The 18,999-nt window shown below is 30.8% G+C and overlaps 5 protein-coding genes across 5 annotated transcripts; 3 read left to right on the top strand and 2 right to left on the bottom strand.

Moving 5' to 3' along the window:
* LOC135951292 (glutathione S-transferase C-terminal domain-containing protein homolog) lies at positions 1 to 2,124 on the top strand. Its single transcript, XM_065500913.1, has 2 exons — positions 1 to 903; positions 972 to 2,124. The coding sequence occupies exons 1-2, from the start codon at positions 88 to 90 to the stop codon at positions 1,950 to 1,952; spliced, it is 1,797 nt and encodes a 598-aa protein (XP_065356985.1). The 5' UTR covers positions 1 to 87; the 3' UTR covers positions 1,953 to 2,124.
* Positions 2,125 to 2,277: 153 nt separating this feature from the next.
* Positions 2,278 to 2,912, bottom strand: Nedd8 (Nedd8 ubiquitin like modifier). The gene is made up of 3 exons (XM_065500915.1): positions 2,729 to 2,912; positions 2,510 to 2,640; positions 2,278 to 2,447 (listed from the first exon to the last, which is right to left on the bottom strand). The coding sequence occupies exons 1-3, from the start codon at positions 2,744 to 2,746 to the stop codon at positions 2,360 to 2,362; spliced, it is 237 nt and encodes a 78-aa protein (XP_065356987.1). The 5' UTR covers positions 2,747 to 2,912; the 3' UTR covers positions 2,278 to 2,359.
* A 1,497-nt stretch (positions 2,913 to 4,409) lies between these two features.
* Positions 4,410 to 10,524, bottom strand: LOC135950265 (protein SERAC1). Its single transcript, XM_065499804.1, has 4 exons — positions 9,955 to 10,524; positions 6,977 to 7,526; positions 6,175 to 6,907; positions 4,410 to 6,102 (listed from the first exon to the last, which is right to left on the bottom strand). Exons 1-4 carry the CDS (start codon positions 10,020 to 10,022, stop codon positions 5,030 to 5,032), a joined length of 2,424 nt encoding a protein of 807 aa, XP_065355876.1. The 5' UTR covers positions 10,023 to 10,524; the 3' UTR covers positions 4,410 to 5,029.
* A 3,772-nt stretch (positions 10,525 to 14,296) lies between these two features.
* Positions 14,297 to 16,468, top strand: LOC135951796 (sorting nexin-29). The gene has a single exon (XM_065501520.1). It carries the CDS (start codon positions 14,566 to 14,568, stop codon positions 16,285 to 16,287), a length of 1,722 nt encoding a protein of 573 aa, XP_065357592.1. The 5' UTR covers positions 14,297 to 14,565; the 3' UTR covers positions 16,288 to 16,468.
* A 1,471-nt stretch (positions 16,469 to 17,939) lies between these two features.
* LOC135949856 (thioredoxin-1-like) lies at positions 17,940 to 18,263 on the top strand. Its single transcript, XM_065499304.1, has one exon. It carries the CDS (start codon positions 17,940 to 17,942, stop codon positions 18,261 to 18,263), a length of 324 nt encoding a protein of 107 aa, XP_065355376.1.
* The last annotated feature ends 736 nt before the right edge of the window (positions 18,264 to 18,999 follow it).

Here is an 18,999-nt window from a genome sequence, read left to right as displayed (position 1 = left end):
TGTTCTGTTGTTTTCCTAATAAAGTTTAACTTTTTGTAGATAAAATTAATAAAAACGAAACAAAATAACAAAATAGTTATTTTTAAAATGGATCAATTGTATATAGAAATTGAATTGAGTACAGTAAAACATGCTGAAACTGAAATATTTACCTCGGTACCATCATTTGTTGCTCTATACATGTATCGTTATTTAAATAGACCGGAGAATATCAAATTAAATTTTGTATGTTCTACTCTATCATCAGAAAGGGGTAAATTAAAATTGCGTTCCGAATCATTGAAGCGTGAGCTGACAGAAGACAGAATTTTATGCAAAGATGGCTCTAAACTGGAAGCTATACGAGATTTACGTTTGCCCGTATTTGCCAAAGAAGGAGATACATTTATTGCGGGTATGTGTGCAGTTTGTAGGGAATTAATTGCACGCCACCCTGCAGCAGAACATCGGAAACTTTTGGGTTTTAAGGAGAGTTGCTTATTGGCTCCATCGGAAGCTTCAATATGGACCAGGTTTTGTGAAGTTAATGTAGTGCAATCGTTAGCGCATCTTTTGAGTAGTATTGAGCAACACAAAGACTATAGTGAGATGCCAGTGGAATGTGCTAGATTTGAGAGACACATGAATGAGCCGGTAAGAATGCATAATATATACAAATTGGCAAGGGAAAAGGCAAATCAAGATGTGGGCTCTGGAACGGGGAAAGTGGAAAAGAAACGTAAAAATAAGATTAAAATTGAATGTTCTGTGCCAAAAGAAAGCTTGGCAATTGAACATACCTTTGCGGAAGGAGTGGATTTCACCATAGCCGATTTAATTCTGTATCCCTGTATGCGTTTAATTTATCATAGTTTTCCGAACATGTTGATACAATTTCCCTTAACGAATACCTGGTTAAATGAGGTAAATTTGAATATATACACTAAACTTTTTACTCTTACAAGTCTTGCATATATTTTTTATAATTTTAGATTGATAATTTTGATGGTCAGTGCCAACATGTCTTAAATAATCTTTGTAATTTCCCCTGTATAAGCAACTTCACAAATTGTATGTTTAAAATACCTGATTGTGATGATACCAGTCTGTATAAAAGTGATCCCAAAAGGTATAAGCCTCGAAATCGTATTTTCACAGAACAATCTGAAGTTGAGTCCACTCTCAATAAACTTGAAACATTGAAAATAAATTTTACCAGCGACTGTCCAATTACATATGGCCAATGTCTTATTGATTGGCAAGCTATAGAGCCAACACATGCTGAGAGTTCGGCCTTGCCACAGGAAAGATTATTGAGGAAACGTCAGCAATTAGAAAATTTAGCGAATGCTGTTGCCTCACTTGCTCACCAAGGACAACGGATAATCGACTTTTGCAGCGGTACAGGACATTTGGGTATTCTATTGGCTTTAAAATTACCACAGTGTGAAATTATTTTGATGGAAAACAAAGCCATATCACTGCAGAAGGCCAAACAAAGGACCAATGATTTAAAATTGACAAATTTAAGATTTTATCAATGCAATATTGATTATTTTGAGGGAGACTTCGATGTGGGCACATCCTTACATGCGTGTGGTACAGCTACAGACATTGTTTTGCAACAGTGCCAAAGGGCCATGGCAAACTTTGTTTGTTGTCCTTGTTGCTATGGTTCTTTGCAACCAATGCCTCACATAAAATATCCATTAAGTAAACAATTTCGCCAGGTACTGACTGAAAAGGACTTTATGTACGTTGCTCATACGGCCGATCAGGCTCATGCGTTGGGAACTTTAAACTGTAAGCCAGAAACAACTCGACAGGGACAATTGTGTATGGATATTGTAGATACAGATCGCAAACTTCAAGCAGAGGAGGCTGGTTATGAGGTGCTACTGACACGTCTAAAACCGGAAAATTGTACACCAAAAAATCGTCTATTGGTAGGACGTTTATCACAAAAAAAATAATTCTAACGATATTAAACAAGCTCTGTAGCAACGTTCACTTTAATTGAATTCAAACTAATTTTCCTGCATTTGCTGTTTCCAAATAAATTGTCTCAGGCTATCGTAGGTTAGATATCAAATATTTTTTTTTACGGATTTTATTGTTTTTAATAAATATTTTTATAAATTCCAAGCAACATTTTTTTAGAAGTTCATCGATAGGTAGGTCTGAAGAAGAAATTCGTATCAGTATTGTTGACAGTCACTGTGTAAAAGAACTTGGAATACAAACTCACTTACCTTTACTGTTAGCACTGCAGTCTGATTTACAAATTCAATTGAGAAATTTATACTTGTTACATTAATTTTCTATATTTTTTTTACAAAAAGCGACTTATGTTGTGTTAAATTAAAATTGAGAAAATAAATTACAAGATGCCACCACGTAAAGCCAAGACCAAATGCAAAACGGAACCTCCCTGAACTTTATAATCCGCAGCTGTTTTATCATCGTTCCTGCAAGATAACCAAGATTTGTAAATAATTATAATTTTCAATGTTGCAGACGAAAAGCTTACATTTGTTTTCCGGAAAAAATCAAACGTTGTTGTTGCGGTGGTATGCCCTCTTTCTCTTCAACACGTTCTTTAATACGATCTACTTTGTCTGTGGGCTCAATATCGATTTCAATTTCTTTACCGGTAAGTGTCTGCAAAAATTAATAATATTTCATATAAATTCAAAACACAATTCCATGATTTTTAAGTTGATTCATAGTGTTGTGGCCGAAAACTAACCTTGACTTTGATCAACATTTTTCTTTGTATTTGTTCAAACTGCTGCTGGCAAAATCTGTATGGTTTATTATGATTTATTTAATTTCCTACAAATGTAAATAACTTTAATTATCTTATTATTCGAAATAGAAAATATATATATTCAATTTTCCGATTGTGCCGCAAAAGTATATTAGCAAATTTGACAAACCTCTGATTTTCTATTTTTTGCACACAAACTTCAACAGACTTGATGAATAGTGATTTGCAAATTAAATATTTTTTAACAGGGCGACTCGAATAATATTAAAATTAGTACCAATGACTCATAAAGCTTTGTTTTTTATTTTTATACTATAGCCATAGAGAATTATACATAGACGCGAGACACTCAGTTTTATCAAACAAAAACATAACAAATCCTATTAGACATATACAACAAAATACATCGACTAACATGTATTTTGTTGTTGCAAGAGTTAGGATTTTTGACAAAAGACTTTCGCTGCAGTTAAATACATATCGTCACCTAAAATGCAAAACAACGTATCATCAAAAAATTCGAAACTGATTTTATTATTGATTACGATTCACTACTTCATATTACATATGTGTGCTAAATTTTAAAATTTTACTATCAAAAATAACCAAGTTATAACCAAAATTGAAACTAAGGTATCATCAAGTATATGATTTTCTTGAACAAAATAACGTATACGCTTTGAGGAATTAATTAATAAATCGTTTTTAACTTATTTTAGGTAGTATCCTAATTAGTTTTTTTTTCATAAAATATATTTCTAGTCACTGTAATTCAGATTTGAAAATTTTGTTTCAATATCTCAAGTAGTTTTCATTTTATATCGTTTTTTGCTTCTCCTATAAACTTATGAAAAGTGATGTTACGTTATTTTGCATTTTCCGAGTGGTACAATCAGTACAGACAACTTCAACGCAAAGTACAAAAGTTGAGAAATTTTTAACTTTGAAGTATGTAAAGTACGAAAATACATAATAATCATGTGCTGCTAACCGACTGATTGAGTTACATTTGTTTCACCATTGCGTAGCTGCAGTTGAATCATAAGTATTGTATGTGTTTGGCCTGTTCCTGTACGTAGGAAATTTAGGGTCAGAGGATATGTGACTTTCTACTTGGAAATTTACATTGTATCTGCGGGTACAACCCTGTTCTTGGGTATAACCAAAACTGTACCATTTTTCCAAATGTCCCAATCTTTGGCAGTTTATGCATCTCATGGTATTTAGCATGTACTCGTCGAGAGGGACTCTCTCCCAGCCAAGCTTCAAGAGGTCAGGGCGGTAAATCAGATCAAATGTAATTATTGCTGCACCTGTAGCAATTATAAAATTAAATCGCTAAAAAACTCAAATAGAGAAACGATTAATTTTAGCACTACACGACTGCACTTTAATCAAAAGTGATGTTATGTTATTTTGTATTTTAGATGACGATTATACCCTTACTACTCATGATGAAGGGTATACAAATCCTCCAAAATATGAAGGCAGGATAAGATCCGGCATAGCCGAATATTATTCTCAATATTATATTGGCAAAAAAAAACAATCACAATTTCAATGGAAAGAGAAATGTCCAGTATTTAGTGGTCATACATTTTTCGACAAATATTTTGACCAAATATAACTTAAGAGTACCCGTTAAAGCAAACACAATGTCTATAAATATTTTTAATTATTTTATTTATTAAATATTTTAAAAATTACGAGCAATTTATTACTTTGAGTCATTTCTATTACATCGTATAAGGACACTTTCATAAAATTAAATAACTTATTTAAATATAATTAAAAAATAAATACAAAATACTAACATTTAATAACATGTACAAATGGATTCAATAAGTTCCATACAGGATTTTGGAAAGTATTATTGATAAAAAAATCGTATAAAAATGAACTATAAGTTCCTAAAAAAATTTACTAATACTAGATATTTTAAAAGAATGAAATGTTGATGATATTTGAGAGGGAATGGCAGACCGTTTACACATACATAGAATTTAATAAATATTAAGTACAAATAATACTATTTACATAATATATTGAAATAACACCATTTAAGACATTTAAGCAGGTGTATTTCTAATATGTCTCTTGGTATTTTACCGAGATATGAGCATTTCTTGTGAGAATTTTTCTTAAATTCAAATTTAAGTAGTACATAATATATTGAAATAACACCATTTAAGACATTTAAGCAGGTGTATTTCTAATATGTCTCTTGGTATTTTACCGAGATATGAGCATTTGTTGTGAGAATTTTTCTTAAATTCAAATTTAAGTAGTTGAAAATTTGAAAAGAATTTGTGGAATTAATGATAAAATGTCTTTGGTTTGTTGCAATAGGCTGGCATTCTGTGGAGTGGTAGATTTCAAAGAATGTGTTTCAAACTTTTTTATTGGCAGTTGTTCCTTTAAATCTGGCTTCAGGTTTTCATTTACTGTTTCATCTATGACCTGCAACAGGCGCTGATATAAAAATGATTGCCTAAAGATGGGCTTTGATAAACTCAAATGATCATCTTTCAGAACATAAAAATCACCATGATTTATGCAAGCGGATTCTTCGGTAACAATGCGCAACGGAAATTTAAATGAAGTTAACATAGTCGGTGAACCTTCGGCAATACTGACAACTTTCATGTGACGGAAACTTGATCGAAGGCAGTTCATAAAGCGTTCATGTAACGCTAGGAGTCTGGGAGCATTTTCTTCCATCTCCTTGACTTCTATAGAGGGTGACAAGAGCATTTGCATGTGCTGTTTCCATTTGGCAATAGGTGAACCACGATGAGGGACGCCAAGGAAAACAATACCATTCGTGTTTTTAGCAATTTGTTGTGCTTGCGGATCTGCACTGTCTTTAGCTTTCATTAGTATTAGCTTTGTCAATATACCACCCATGGAATGACCAATCCAGACGACAGGCCTGTCGTTGCCAATGTCAGCCATTGTTATACGTTCCAATAAGGATGTGGCCCGCTCATCCAAGTGCCCTTGGCTTTTTTCACAAGGGCAGTATTTTGTAAAGTTGGCAGACCACTCTGTGACAGCTGAAGTATAATCGATTCCAATAATTCTAGTATTAGGATAATCTTCTGGCAACCATTCCATGGGCCAACAATTAGTGTATTCTTCTTCATGGTCCTGATTTAACCATTCATTGCCGGGTACACTAAATTCACCAGAGCAATTTTCATTGGCTGATAAAGGTATGTCCGGATGAACAACTTCCCATTCTGGATCCAACTCAGCCTCATTTTGCAATGTCTCAACCAATTCTTTGGTGGCATCATCACTAATTTGCAAAGGTTTATTTGTATGTTTTGTGGTGGCTTTTAGAAGCGAATCTGTAAAAAAATAGAGAAATACTCATAAATATACTACTTTCACAAAGTTCATTTAAATATACAAAATATTACCTGTTTCTATGCTTCCCTCCTTATGCACACCATTATTGTTTTCTACTAAATGTAATCCCTTTTCAGCTACAGTTTCCGCGATTTCTTTAACATTTGATTTGCCACTGGCTTTATTATTTCCGTTGCCATTCTTTTTCATTTGAATACGTCTCTGTTCTCCAACTAAGAAAACATCATCGGTTTCACTGGTGTAAAATGCATTTTTACCATACAGACCCAATTCAGTGGGTCTACGATCTTTCTGCCGCCAAGTTATGAAAACACCTCCCAAAAGACCGTGAACAAAAATAATATCGGCTTTTGGTTTACTGCGAGTACGCAAACGTGGATGTAATGGATAAACATTTGGGGCATATACCGTATAATTTGGATCATCATGATCGAGATTCGCCATTGTCTTGGCAGATATCACTTGCAAGCGCAAATCGGGACATTGCTGCCATTCCGCTAAAACACTAACCCAACCACTGGTAAAGAAGTGCTCAACACTTTCTTTGACCACAGACATATTTGCTAATACTTTGCAGAGGGTCGATAAAGTTTCGTTGTCATCGGCAAACATTTTGCACAACTCCATGAGATGAACTAATCCACCGTCTTTTATTATTTGTTCGGCCACTTCGGGTTCTTTGGTAACATGATGTAAAAATGAAATGATTTCCTTTAGCATATCAGTTTCTTCAACATTAAAGGATACGGGGTGGTCTTGAGTGAAGAATTCACAAACGTCTTCCTATATTTGAGAAAAAGAAAAGGATTTACATAAAACAATTATACAAAATTAAAAATTAATTAAACATACCACTGGGTCCTGTTGGGGAAAATATTTAGCAAAGAAATGTTTGACACAAGAGCGTGGCTTAAGACGTTCCAAAAGTTCGTGCAATTCTGATAATAATACTTTGGGATTCTTTATGCAACCTTTCATATGGACCGGTATAAACCAACGTGTATCAGCACCTGAACGAGCCAAAGATACGGCGGTTCTAGCATCACATAGCTGAGCCAAATGACGAAAATCCCAATCTTTCAAGTGATCTATGCGAGCCAATTGTCTAACAGCCTTTAAACGTTCATGTTGGGAACCAGTCTGTGCAATATTCAATAAACGCCAGGCAACCGAATGCTTTACAGCTTTCCACCATTTTCCCACAGGATTTACAATAACACTAATCCATTTTTTATCGTCTTCCTCTTGTTGCCTCAATTTGCGCATGGATTCCTTATAGATGTGATATTTGATGTATATGTAATCCGGTTCTGGTGTCTTATCATTTAGATCCTTGCTGTTGTCAACAAATTTCGAAATAAATCTTTGGAAACGACGTTTATCGTAAAGAATGAGCCCACATCTAGAAATGATAAATAATTGGGAAACAATTTTTTAATTTTTAATATTTTAAAAATATATCTTAACCTAATATATATCTAATAATAGCTAATTTTAAGTTATTGGATTTCCAAAAAAAATGTTTGTTGTTATTTTGAATATACCTATTTAAGTCTTAGAAGTTCTAACTTGCAACCAGTGTACCTATTATTATTATGTTTATTATAATAATAATAGGTACACATGTACTCATGAGGTAATCTAATTTCTTAGAAAAAATAAATTACATTTTCCGAGAATTTGGTTTACAAATTTGATTTTTTCTTAGATTTCTTCCATTCCCGGGAAATATAAGCAAGTCTGTTCATTCCCGGGAATTTTGAATTTTTTTAAGTGGGGTGACAAAAAATTCGATTACTTAAAACAGAATTGTTCTGTGTCATCTCATTTTCTTTTGTTGGTATCGAACAAATTGGTATATGGACATAATCAAATCATCCAATTGGCAAATCAGCAGAAATAACAAACTAAGAAATAATAATAACATAACTAAATAGATTCCCGTAATTTATCCTGATGATGGGTTTGTCACGATAAGCTTTTATTTTATACAAATTGTATAATGCAATAAATAGTTCGATTTATTTTAAAGTTTATTTTCTTCTTTTTATCATCTTTCCTCAAATATGTATATTAAATTGCCCATCCCTGATATCTATGTCATACGCATTATTTTAATAAATATCGAATGATTATTTGAGAATTATTTGTTAACGGTCACTCTTCTATTTGCTAAACTAAAAACATTTTAAACTACGCATAAAATAAGAAATTCGTCAAACGCATTTCGGATTTAAGAATACATTCATAATGAAATTATAGTTTTTGAAAATAAAATAAACTCACGCGATTATAGGTATGTATGTATATCTCAACGTGTATATTTGAAAATGTATGCTAAATCACACACATAATAAAATTAATGTATGTATGTCAGATTTTCTCTCTTCAAATATTAAACAAATAAGTTTATTTATAAATAAAGACCCCCTTTAGTTAAAATCAAGTTATTATAAAGCACTGAAAGAAAAATAGTTTTGTTTTGCAATGAACCGCAAGAATTTGAACTGACGTATTACAAAGATCCACAGTATAGTCTTGATGTATAGTACATTTTTGAAAGTGGCCAAGAGTATGTCATTTGCTAAAAATATCACAAATACTAATACCTTTATAAATTAAGAATAAACTAAAGTTAATTAAATTTTTACCAAATTTTATGCGTGTATGATTTGTAGTTTTTATCATAAATAACAGTGGCCTTCTTTATGTTATTTGAAATCGACAAATACATACATAAAAGTAGTCTATCTCCTTTTAACAAAATCGAATGTTTTGTTTTGATCATTACCATTCACAACATTTGAGAGAACCAGGAAGCAACAACAATTACTTAAAGAGAACTGACTAACGTTTATTCCAAACAAATAGTGTGTGGTAAATTAAAAATTTAGTTTAACGTTAATAAGACGCAAAATTGTTTTACTCTCATAAAATTTATAAAAAAGGGGATTGTTTTTGTTTTTATTATTGTTATTTTTGTTGTATCAAAACATGTTTACAGTTTGTGCAATGTTTTTGTTTACTATTTACAATTGCCAACATACCTATGTAAATATTATCAAAATAAAATTATTTATTAGATGATGTCATTAATTACAAAAATAAAAATGTTTGTGTAATTCATGTAAATGAACATTATTCACACAACAACAACTAGGTATATTTACATATGTAAATTTAAAAAAAAAAAATTAAAATTATATATTTTGTTATTCTCTTTATGTACACACTAATTTGGTAATACATATTAAAATTTAATTTGTTAGTAACTTGTAAGGCGAGCCCCTTTTTTGAGTGTGTAGCATTTGTTTATAACAACTGTTGTTCTCACAATCAAAAATAAACTCATTTGAATATTTAATATGTAAAAAGAAACATCAGACCATTTTTGATGATTAATATTTTAAAGTGTGAATTAGAGCATCTGTTTGATATTTTAAATGATTTGTAAATAATATATATGTAGGTATAATCTAACTTCGACCTTGCGTGATTAATTTTTCATTTAAACGGAATTGAAAATTATAGGAAACCAATGAAAATTTGGTTTAGTAAAAATTTACATTAATAATTACAAATTTTCTTGGTACCTATAAAAAATGCATATTTTGAATGAAATAAATAAGGTTTAGTAATAAACACTTCTTTAAAAATAATGCTATACCTATTTTAACAATATTTGTGTAGTTTTGAATGACCTCAAAGTAACTTTAATACCTATTCATATAATTAGCAGATAAACTTTTAAATTATTCTACTTATTCATACATATACTACATCCTAAATTAATAAATATACCTACATATAGTATTAAGTATTTTACTTACGTGGTCAAAATGCCAACACTGCCAAGTGTTTTCGGGTATCGGCGTAAAGTTGTTGTTAAATTATTCATTGAACACTTGCTGAGTATTAACTCAAGGGACAAAAGTTTAATGATTTTTCAAAAGAATACTATACTTTTTTTACTTTTGTTAATAATCAATTGCAAAAACTATTTATTTATTTCTTGAAAATTCTTTTGTTAAATAAAGCGAGTGATTTTTTTCTGTGGCAATTGCCAAGAAATCAACACAATTTTCTATGTACTCTCGTTTATTCAGGCAATTTTTCACTTTTTTTCAATTTAAAACAATTACAATTTATTTAAAAAATGTTTAAAAAATAGACAGCAAATCTATAGCAATTTTTCTGTTTATTAAATATGCACTGTGTTAATTTATTTTTTTCTTTGTACTAAAATGTATGTATTTTATTAAAGTTTTCTTTAGTTTATTTTGTTTTAGTTTTTATAGAGCTTTTTATTTTTACTGAACTTATCACTTCGCTTTTTAATTGTTGAATGGTGTTTTTATTCATCGAAAATTGTTCATATACCACTCTTGGGGCTAGTCGTTTGTTTTCTTTTTCGTCTTGTTATTGTTATTGCATATTGTTGTTGTTTACCATGTCTTGTTATTTTGTGTACTATTTTTTGTTTATATAGAAGAAGGGGGGGAGGTGTCAAACTATCAAATTTTATCTTACGAGTCATGACGTCATTATGACAAGCGCCCAAAAAATAACAGTATAAAGGAATGAACGATTGGAATAAAAACAAAAATCAGTGATGTCAATTCATTTGGAAAAAATAGTTTAATATAGCCTAAATTTTGAAAATAATTTATGTTTGCTTTAATAATTTGTTTATTTTACAAATTACCGAGGGGTTGTTTGCTCATAGTGAAAACACCTCGTGGTTTAAGTCTAATTTGATTCGTAATGAAAATCGATAGATTTTGAAAAATATTTTTTCATAATCCATATCGTAGGCAGGGTTTACAATTGCTACTATATTAGCCGTCAATTGCAGTAAATATACATTTTTATCAATCTGCATACTAAAAATATAGTTACTATTTTTTGTTTTGTTGTGCTAGCAATTTTCTCTGGCAGCAATTTACATTTCTTTGGTTGCTCTGCTATGGTTGCATAGATATTTCTTGTTTTTTGGCTATTTGGATGCTGCTAGTTATTTTATTGTCAAGTATGTAATACGAAATAACGATTATTCATTAGTGTAAATATTTTTGAATCTAACTGAGATATTGACTTGCATTTTTTTTGTAAGACCAAAAATTAAAATATCTAAACAAGAAAAAAAATGTTCGGAATAAATGTATCAAATTGTTCCTAATATGTATTTGCAATCCTATTAAAATTTTGATAAAAATGTTAGTTTTAGAAACTCAATAAATATGTAATAAAATCTTTATTTATTAGCAAAACTCAATGAAATTTTCACCGTTTTTTAAATTTGTCATTCCAAATTACAAAGTGTAAAAAAACTTTTCAAAAGGTCAAAAGGAATCCCACAATTCCTAAAAATTTAAGCGAAAATCCCGAAAATGGTATTTTTTTACAATTTTAACCATAGGGTCTACATTTCCTTCGGGGCTTGGAAAATACTTTGGGGATAAATAGGGAACACATCAAGGTTTCTAAAGCTGCTTTCCGTTTTTTGATCCCAACTTTGGGATTTTAGAACATGTGGCCCAAAGTTGAAATTTTTATCAAAAAATAGGTCAAATTCCGCAGGACGAAAGGGCAACATGTTCAAAAAATAGGACATGTTTTTTATACCAAAATGTTCTCTGTAAAGCTACCTTACAGAAAAACATAAAATTGTTATATGTTCTTAAAGAAAGTTTTTTTTAATAAAAAAGAGTTAAGTCACCTTTTCATCCAAAAAACAGCAAAAATCTACTATTTTTTGAATTCTTAAATTGAAAATCGTTTATTTTTGGATCTGTAATCGATATTACTCTGAAATATTTTGTATATTACTGATAATTTAGTTGTCTAACTAACAAAAAAAATCGAGCCCGTTCGGTACAAAAGTACGACCTATATTTTTAAAAAAGCGGACCAAGGTATGGCAAAATTTTAAAATTTTAATTTTGAAATGCCTATAACTCGAAAAGTATAAGAGATAAATAGCATACACAAGCATATTTTTTCAAGACATAGGCGAGCGCTTTCTAAACATATAAAACTCTTTGAAATCAAATGAGAAACAAAAAATGGGACGTGTTCAAAAATTTTGCATGTCGAATGTACCCTATTCTGAGCCTCCATAGCGCCGCCCCTGGGGCATTTGTAAGGCCCATTTCAATAATTTAAACTCGAATACTCCTTGGCTACGCCCGCGTCAAATTTTATCCTGATCAGATCAGCCGTTTAGAAATGCCAGATTTATTTCAAAAAAATTTTGATTCTGCCCAACTGTACATTGGGTGTGTTTACTGATATGTTGTTATGCACTTATCAAGAACAGCAACTGATAGCATCAATTGCAGAAATGTCAATTGTGCTATAGCACAACTACAGAAGTGTGTATTTTTGCTAGAAAAGTTTGCCAGTACAACAAAATAAAACGAATGGAGTGCAATATTAGCACGACAAAAAAACTGTGTGTGCTACTAAAGCACGAACATATATTTTGGTGGATATGCAATGGATTGTGTTTGCTACTAAAAATTGCAGACTAGCATTGCAATTTTAATAGTAATACGAACGAACAGTATGAATATTTATATTAGCTGATTGTGATGAAATGAGATAATTCCATATTTATTGCATAGTCAAATGTAAGAAATATGTTGCTAGAGCTGAATATCGAAACCCTGATCGTAGGTGTAAAATTTAAAAAAAAAATTTTACATGAAAACCGTTTCCGAAAAAATAGCATATTTTTAACATCGTTTTTATCTATATCTGGCTTACTAAGTGCCGTTTTACACCATGATTTTTACGACGTCATTTTTTCTTAATTCTCTTTTGAAGTTGATTTTACTCCACCCCTCTTATCGACAAAAAAATCAAAAGAGAATTAAGAAAAACGACTTCGTAAAAATCATGGTATAAATAGGAACTAAGTCATAAAAGACCTTTCGAAAGACATATATAACGCAATAGAAATTCGGATCGACAATGTGTAAAAATATAGGAAATCGATTTTGACTTTTAAAGCAAAGATATAAATATTAAATTGATCGTATTTTACCAATATTAAAAATATTGAGAATAATAAACATTTATCTAATAATAAAAAATTCTGATATATTTAATTCTATTTTCTACTGTTCCCACTAATTTTACGCCCACTGTATTGCAGCTGTTAAAAATACAACTCTGTAATTGAAAAATTTTATGAATCCACAACACAGTGATGCCAAGTGTAGGGAATTTTCCCTTTTTGTAGGGATTTTTTCCCAAAATTTCACATGTAGGGAAAAATGGAAAGATTTTTTACTTTTGTCGAATTGTAGGGATTTTTTGCAATGGCAATTTAAAACTACATATTATGTATTTTCCAAATATTAAATTAAAAAAGCATAAAATTTATTTATGCATATCATTAGAAATTCGTAAATCTGGTATAATATGAAGTAAGTAATAATGTGGCATCTTTAATATCATCACCGCTTTCAACTACATACATATATAGTGATTATCTCAAGGCGTATTAACTCACTCACGAACCCACCTTGTATACGCCATGGATTCTCCTTTTTACGGTATTTGACATTTCCTTAAAGAACTAGCTGCAAGAGTAGATTCTATAAATAAATTTTCTTTTGAAGTAAACACATGTTTGGTTTTGTGCATTTTTTTTACATATATACATACTCCATCTTCGCAGATCTCATCGATTTTAATAAGTATGTTTTTAAGAAATAAATGTCATTATAAATTAAAACAACAAATTTTAGAAAAAAATTCCGATTCGTCTTCTGATAATGATGGAAACGAAGTAAAGAAATACTGCTCAAGTTGGTTGAGAAACGAGAAGCTAATGGGATGGCTGGAGCCGGTCAAATATGACGTCTTTAAATGCAGATACAAGGCTTGTGTGCTAATACCTAAATGCACCAAAAAATCATTCAAAAACAAAAACCCGAACAATGGATTCTCTTTTTGGCAAGCAAGTCCTGGAAAAACCAATAATGTGGCCAATTTCAAAATCCGATTAAGTCTAAACACAACTTAGCTGTTCAAAAAAGTAGTGTAGGGAAAAATTTAGGGAAAATAAAAAGTGAGTGTAGGGAAAAAAGGGATTTTTTTTCATAAGCGTAGGGATTTCTGAAAAAATCTCCTGGCATCACTGCCACAACAAAACAAATGCCATCAAAACAAAAATCTATACGTCGAAAATTTTTACATATTTTATAAGAAAAATTACAACTAAATTTAAATCATTACAATAAAACTAAATGCCAAGAACTTAATAAAACTATAAAATCATTTGCAAAAAAAATTCAATTGAATGAAGTAAAAACAATGAAAAACTAATTAAGTGCACTGCATATTGTGATTAGTCATTAAAACGGGGAAAAAACAAAGGGAGTAATTCATATATTAACCTTGAGTTAGTTCTCCCAAGCTTAAATATTAATATGCCAACAACTAGTGAGCAGGAGAAGCCCTCATTAAATGAAGAACAATCGAGTGCATCGGTCAAAAAACCCGTAGAATGTGTAGCATCAGAGGAATATTCTGTCTTGCCAGAAACATTTTACTCATTGCCTATTGACAGTGTGGTCACGGAGGTCGGATCTATTTTCCACCAAAGAAAATATGACATTTTTGAAAGACTTCAAAAGTCCATCAAAGAGTGCAGTAAACGTTTTAGCGGACGCAAAGAATTGGCCAGCGAATCTGACGACAGTGTAGCTGAATTATGTGAGTCGCTCGAAGAAGCACTTCAATATGGATTAAGACCTCAGCAACAACCCCAGCTAAATTTTGTTGTATCGGCGGCAAATCTTTTTCAAAATATGCAAGAAATCGTTACAAGATCTTCCAACAGAACGTCCAACACATTAAGTGCCTCCACGGAATCGAGTTTTTGGGACTTTTGTCAAAACTTTCTTACACCGCATGAAAAGGAGCGCTTTGAAAATTTAAAGCAAGTTTGGACTAAGTGGGGTAAAGGCAGAGCCTTTATCCGAGCATCGCTTAATGAACATTCTTTACAAAGATATTTACTTACGTGGTTATCGGAATATCAAATATTGATGTCATACTATACACATTGGTCGGTTTTGTTAGATGAGAAAATGGTAAAATCGTTGCCCGACTTGATTAAATCATTAGATCATGTGTTGTTTGCTTTATCAGTAGATAAAACCGAGTTGAACGTGGCCGTTAAGACAACCAGCGTACAGCAGTGTGTTGTTAAAGAGGAACCTCTAATATATGCTCCCACACCGGTAAAAGTTGAACCAAAAATTAAACGTAAAACTCCAGCTGTGGAAAGGCCAATTGCAAGTACCAGCTCTACGGATGATCTGCTAAAACAGCTACAAGCTAATACTAAAACAGAATGTTCTACAATTACTTCCGAACAGGTCTGTGACGCCATTGAAGAGTTGGCATCCTTCGACGATACACCGCCAGATCCTATAGAACCAGAATTGGAATTTCTTAAAGAACCTTTACAGTATTCACCAGCACCAGTAACCAGTAACGACTGTGCAAGAACAAATGGCTCGATATCGTCGGCAAATTCATACCACGATCTAGACGGTGACACCTCATCCCAGTCCAGTAAATATTCTAATAATGCTGGTTCCCAGAATGCCTGTAACAATATACAGCATCTTCAGTTAGAGGAACAATTGAAAGACACCAATGAACGTTGTTCTCTGCTGGAAACCAGAGTAGCCCAGCTAAGCTTGGAAAATCGTCAACTTATACGCAGACTTAAAAAACATTTCGAAGATTCTGGTATCGATCCATCTTCCTCTTTCGCCACTAATTTTCTTATCACCATTCCACATACTAAGCTTCACAAGTCCAAACCGGCTACCGGATCTTTTCATCTCTATGAAATCCACATAACAATGAGACAAAATCTAGAACACTGGTCTATATGGCGTCGTTACAGTGACTTTAATAAACTGCACAAGTCGCTATTGAAAACACACCCCAGTGTTTCTTCAGTTGAATTTCCGCCCAAAAAACGATTTGGCAATATGAACTTAAAGTTTGTCGAGGAAAGACGTCAACAATTGCAAATTTATTTATTGAACCTGGTTGAGACATTGCCGCAAGTTGAGGCTTGTAAATCTAAAGCTGAACTACAGAAAGTATTTCCATTTTTAAGGGAACGGTAACATTTATTTTGTGTAATTTGTAAACGCGTACGTATATAATGGAATAAAATTAAATGCACTATTTATTAAATCTATACAATAGTGAAATTTCGAATTCCTTAAAGTAAATATGTATGTATCTATGTTTGTTTTGTTAGTTAAATTTTATTATTTTTAATAATTATATTGAATTTTAATCTTATTGTTAAGGGTAAAATACGTTTATTTTATGGATAATATAAAAACAATACAATTTTGTTCCCAATAAATAAGTCTTTGTAAAAAAAGAAATATCTGGCTGTGTCGAATCTTATATACCCTTCACCATAAAATAATTTAAGATAAATATTGTAAGAAAAACAATTTAAATATTTTTTTTTTTTTCAAAAAAGAAATTGGTCTAAAAATCGATGGTCATGGTTTTTGGATTGAAAAAAATGTTTGGGTTTGGGTTAAAACAAAATTTAGATGAATTTTTTTTTTTTTTTTTAAATTTGGTGTAAATATGTCAAAAATTCGAATTAGTCAGGCTTGAAAAAAATTGTATATTTGTATGTTATTTGGAGAATTCGAAAAGCTGTTTCAAACAGACAGACGACTTAGCTATCTATAATGATCCTGAATATACAAAAAGCATGGGGTCGCAAATGAAGAATGTGGAAATTACAAACATATATAAAAATGGAAAAATTTTAATATAAGGGCCATCATAATATGTATGTACATTAGGCTGTCCCATCTTTGGATGAGAAACATGTTTTTCGAGCTACACTTTCACAAGAGGTATCAAAATTTGCGTAATTTTACACAGATTACGGTAAAAGTAAAAAAATCGAATTACATGCCATCTTGAGGGCTCTACTATTGAAAACGTACAAACCTAAACCGTATGCTTAAAAAAACGAGATACAAATTTTTTTTATTAATATATTTTATACTTGCAATTAATGTACAATAAAATAAAACTTATAATAAATGACTAACCGTAATAATTGGTATATAATTTGAAAGTGAATGTTTTGGGTCAGGAAAAATTTTTTTTCCGGAATTTTTTTTTATAAAAAAATCGTTATAACCGGTGTACGTTATAAACGAACTCTACTGTATCTAGCAAATTTGTAGTGTCGTTTTTATATATAGTCGTGGCATATTTATAATATGTGTCGAATTTAATAATAGCGAAATATAATCATTAAAATAACTACTTTTCAAAACTTTCAAGATCGGTAGAGCCCTAAAGATATAGTTTCATTTTATTTTTAAAATCATTTTGGTAATCTACGATCAATTACGCAAATTTTAGGAGGTTTGTGTTAGCGAAATAAAAAAAATCTCGGGACAACCTAATGTACATTGCCATTCAAAAAGTCCCATTTCTGAACTTCTTTAATAATAAGAATTAACAACTGTGTAAATTTATAATTTAGTTGTGAATTTGTCTCCCTCCACTTTTATATTTACTCTCACAATTAATCCGTTATTTCAGCAGGAACAGTTACATATATTTTATGAAAACAAACATCCACGCACCAAAACTAACTTCTGATAGTCATCATTTGTATTCTAAAATTCAACTTGAACGCTTCAATCCCTAAATAATTAAATAATTTTCTACTTAAATTTTCAATAAAAAGAAATTAATTAAAAATTATTGAAATTTATTTTAAATCAAGATGGTTTCTATACTTAAAAGTGCAGGTGAATTCGAGAAACAAATCGCAGGTGCCGGTGACAAATTGGTGGTTCTGGATTTTTATGCCACCTGGTGTGGTCCCTGCAAAGAAATGGAGCCTCATATACGCAAATTGATTAAACACTATAAGGATCGCGCCATTGTCATTAAAATCAATGTCGACAAGTTTCAGGATATCTGTGATTATTACAAAGTTCGTAGTATGCCGACATTTGTTTTTATCAAAAATCAGAGACGCGTATCCAGTTTTGCGGGAGCTGATGCAAAATTGCTTACACAAAAAATGGCTTCATTAGTTAAATAAATGATGTTTTGTTTTTTGGAAGTTAACTAAAGAATTATTTATAAGCTAATGACATCTGTGATGTTAAAATTTAATTAATTTGTATTTTTTGTTTAATTTAATATTATATAAATGTATTTTGTGTTTTTTTAAATGTAATTTCTGTGAATTGTGCTTGTTCTAACTTCATAAGACATATCCTTGATAATAAAATTACAAAAATATTTTTTAATAAATAAAAACTATATTCAAGTACGTATTTTGATTATTTGTCGCAAATGTTATGGAGCTTAGGGATAAAATTTATTTACTCACATTTTTCATTTGCGACCAAATAAGTATACATACATATCGTCACCTAAAATGCAAAATAACGTAACATCACTTTTCATAAGTTTATAGGAGAAGCAAAAAACGATATAAAATGAAAAATACTTGAGATATTGAAACAAAATTTTCAAATTTGAATTACAATGACTAGAAATATATTTAATGAAAAAAAAATAATTTTTTCAAAGCACACTTTAAGATACATATGTGGCTTACGTTTTTTTGAATTGTTATTTTCTGAAACAAAAAAACGTATCATCAATATAAATTTTTATGAAAAAATAAAAACTTAAATAAGAATATTTTTTTTTATTTTAAATAAAAGCAGTTTATATATACTTTTTTAATTTTATTATGTTTTTTTTTTTATTTTAATAACTAACGACTACTTTTTTAAACTAAAAAAGTTTCTTCATTAAATTTTCAT

The sequence above is a fragment of the Calliphora vicina genome, chromosome 2 (genome assembly GCF_958450345.1).
Source record: "Calliphora vicina chromosome 2, idCalVici1.1, whole genome shotgun sequence".
NCBI classification, from domain to species: Eukaryota; Metazoa; Arthropoda; class Insecta; order Diptera; family Calliphoridae; genus Calliphora; species Calliphora vicina.
Note: the sequence above shows the minus strand (reverse complement) of the source record. Positions and strands in the feature narration are given on the sequence as shown.

Coding starts and splice junctions, on each gene's coding strand:
- LOC135951292 (XM_065500913.1), top strand. CDS start 88: ATGGATCAATTGTATATAGAAATTGAATTGAGTACAGTAAAACATGCT. Junction 904..971: donor CGAATACCTGGTTAAATGAG/GTAAATTTGAAT, acceptor TTATAATTTTAG/ATTGATAATTTTGATGGTCA.
- LOC135950265 (XM_065499804.1), bottom strand. CDS start 10,022: ATGAATAATTTAACAACAACTTTACGCCGATACCCGAAAACACTTGGC. Junction 7,527..9,954: donor AGTGTTGGCATTTTGACCAC/GTAAGTAAAATA, acceptor TATCATTTCTAG/ATGTGGGCTCATTCTTTACG. Junction 6,103..6,174: donor GGAGGGAAGCATAGAAACAG/GTAATATTTTGT, acceptor ATTTTTTTACAG/ATTCGCTTCTAAAAGCCACC.
- LOC135951796 (XM_065501520.1), top strand. CDS start 14,566: ATGCCAACAACTAGTGAGCAGGAGAAGCCCTCATTAAATGAAGAACAA.
- LOC135949856 (XM_065499304.1), top strand. CDS start 17,940: ATGGTTTCTATACTTAAAAGTGCAGGTGAATTCGAGAAACAAATCGCA.
- Nedd8 (XM_065500915.1), bottom strand. Junction 2,448..2,509: donor ATTTTTTCCGGAAAACAAAT/GTAAGCTTTTCG, acceptor GTTATCTTGCAG/GAACGATGATAAAACAGCTG.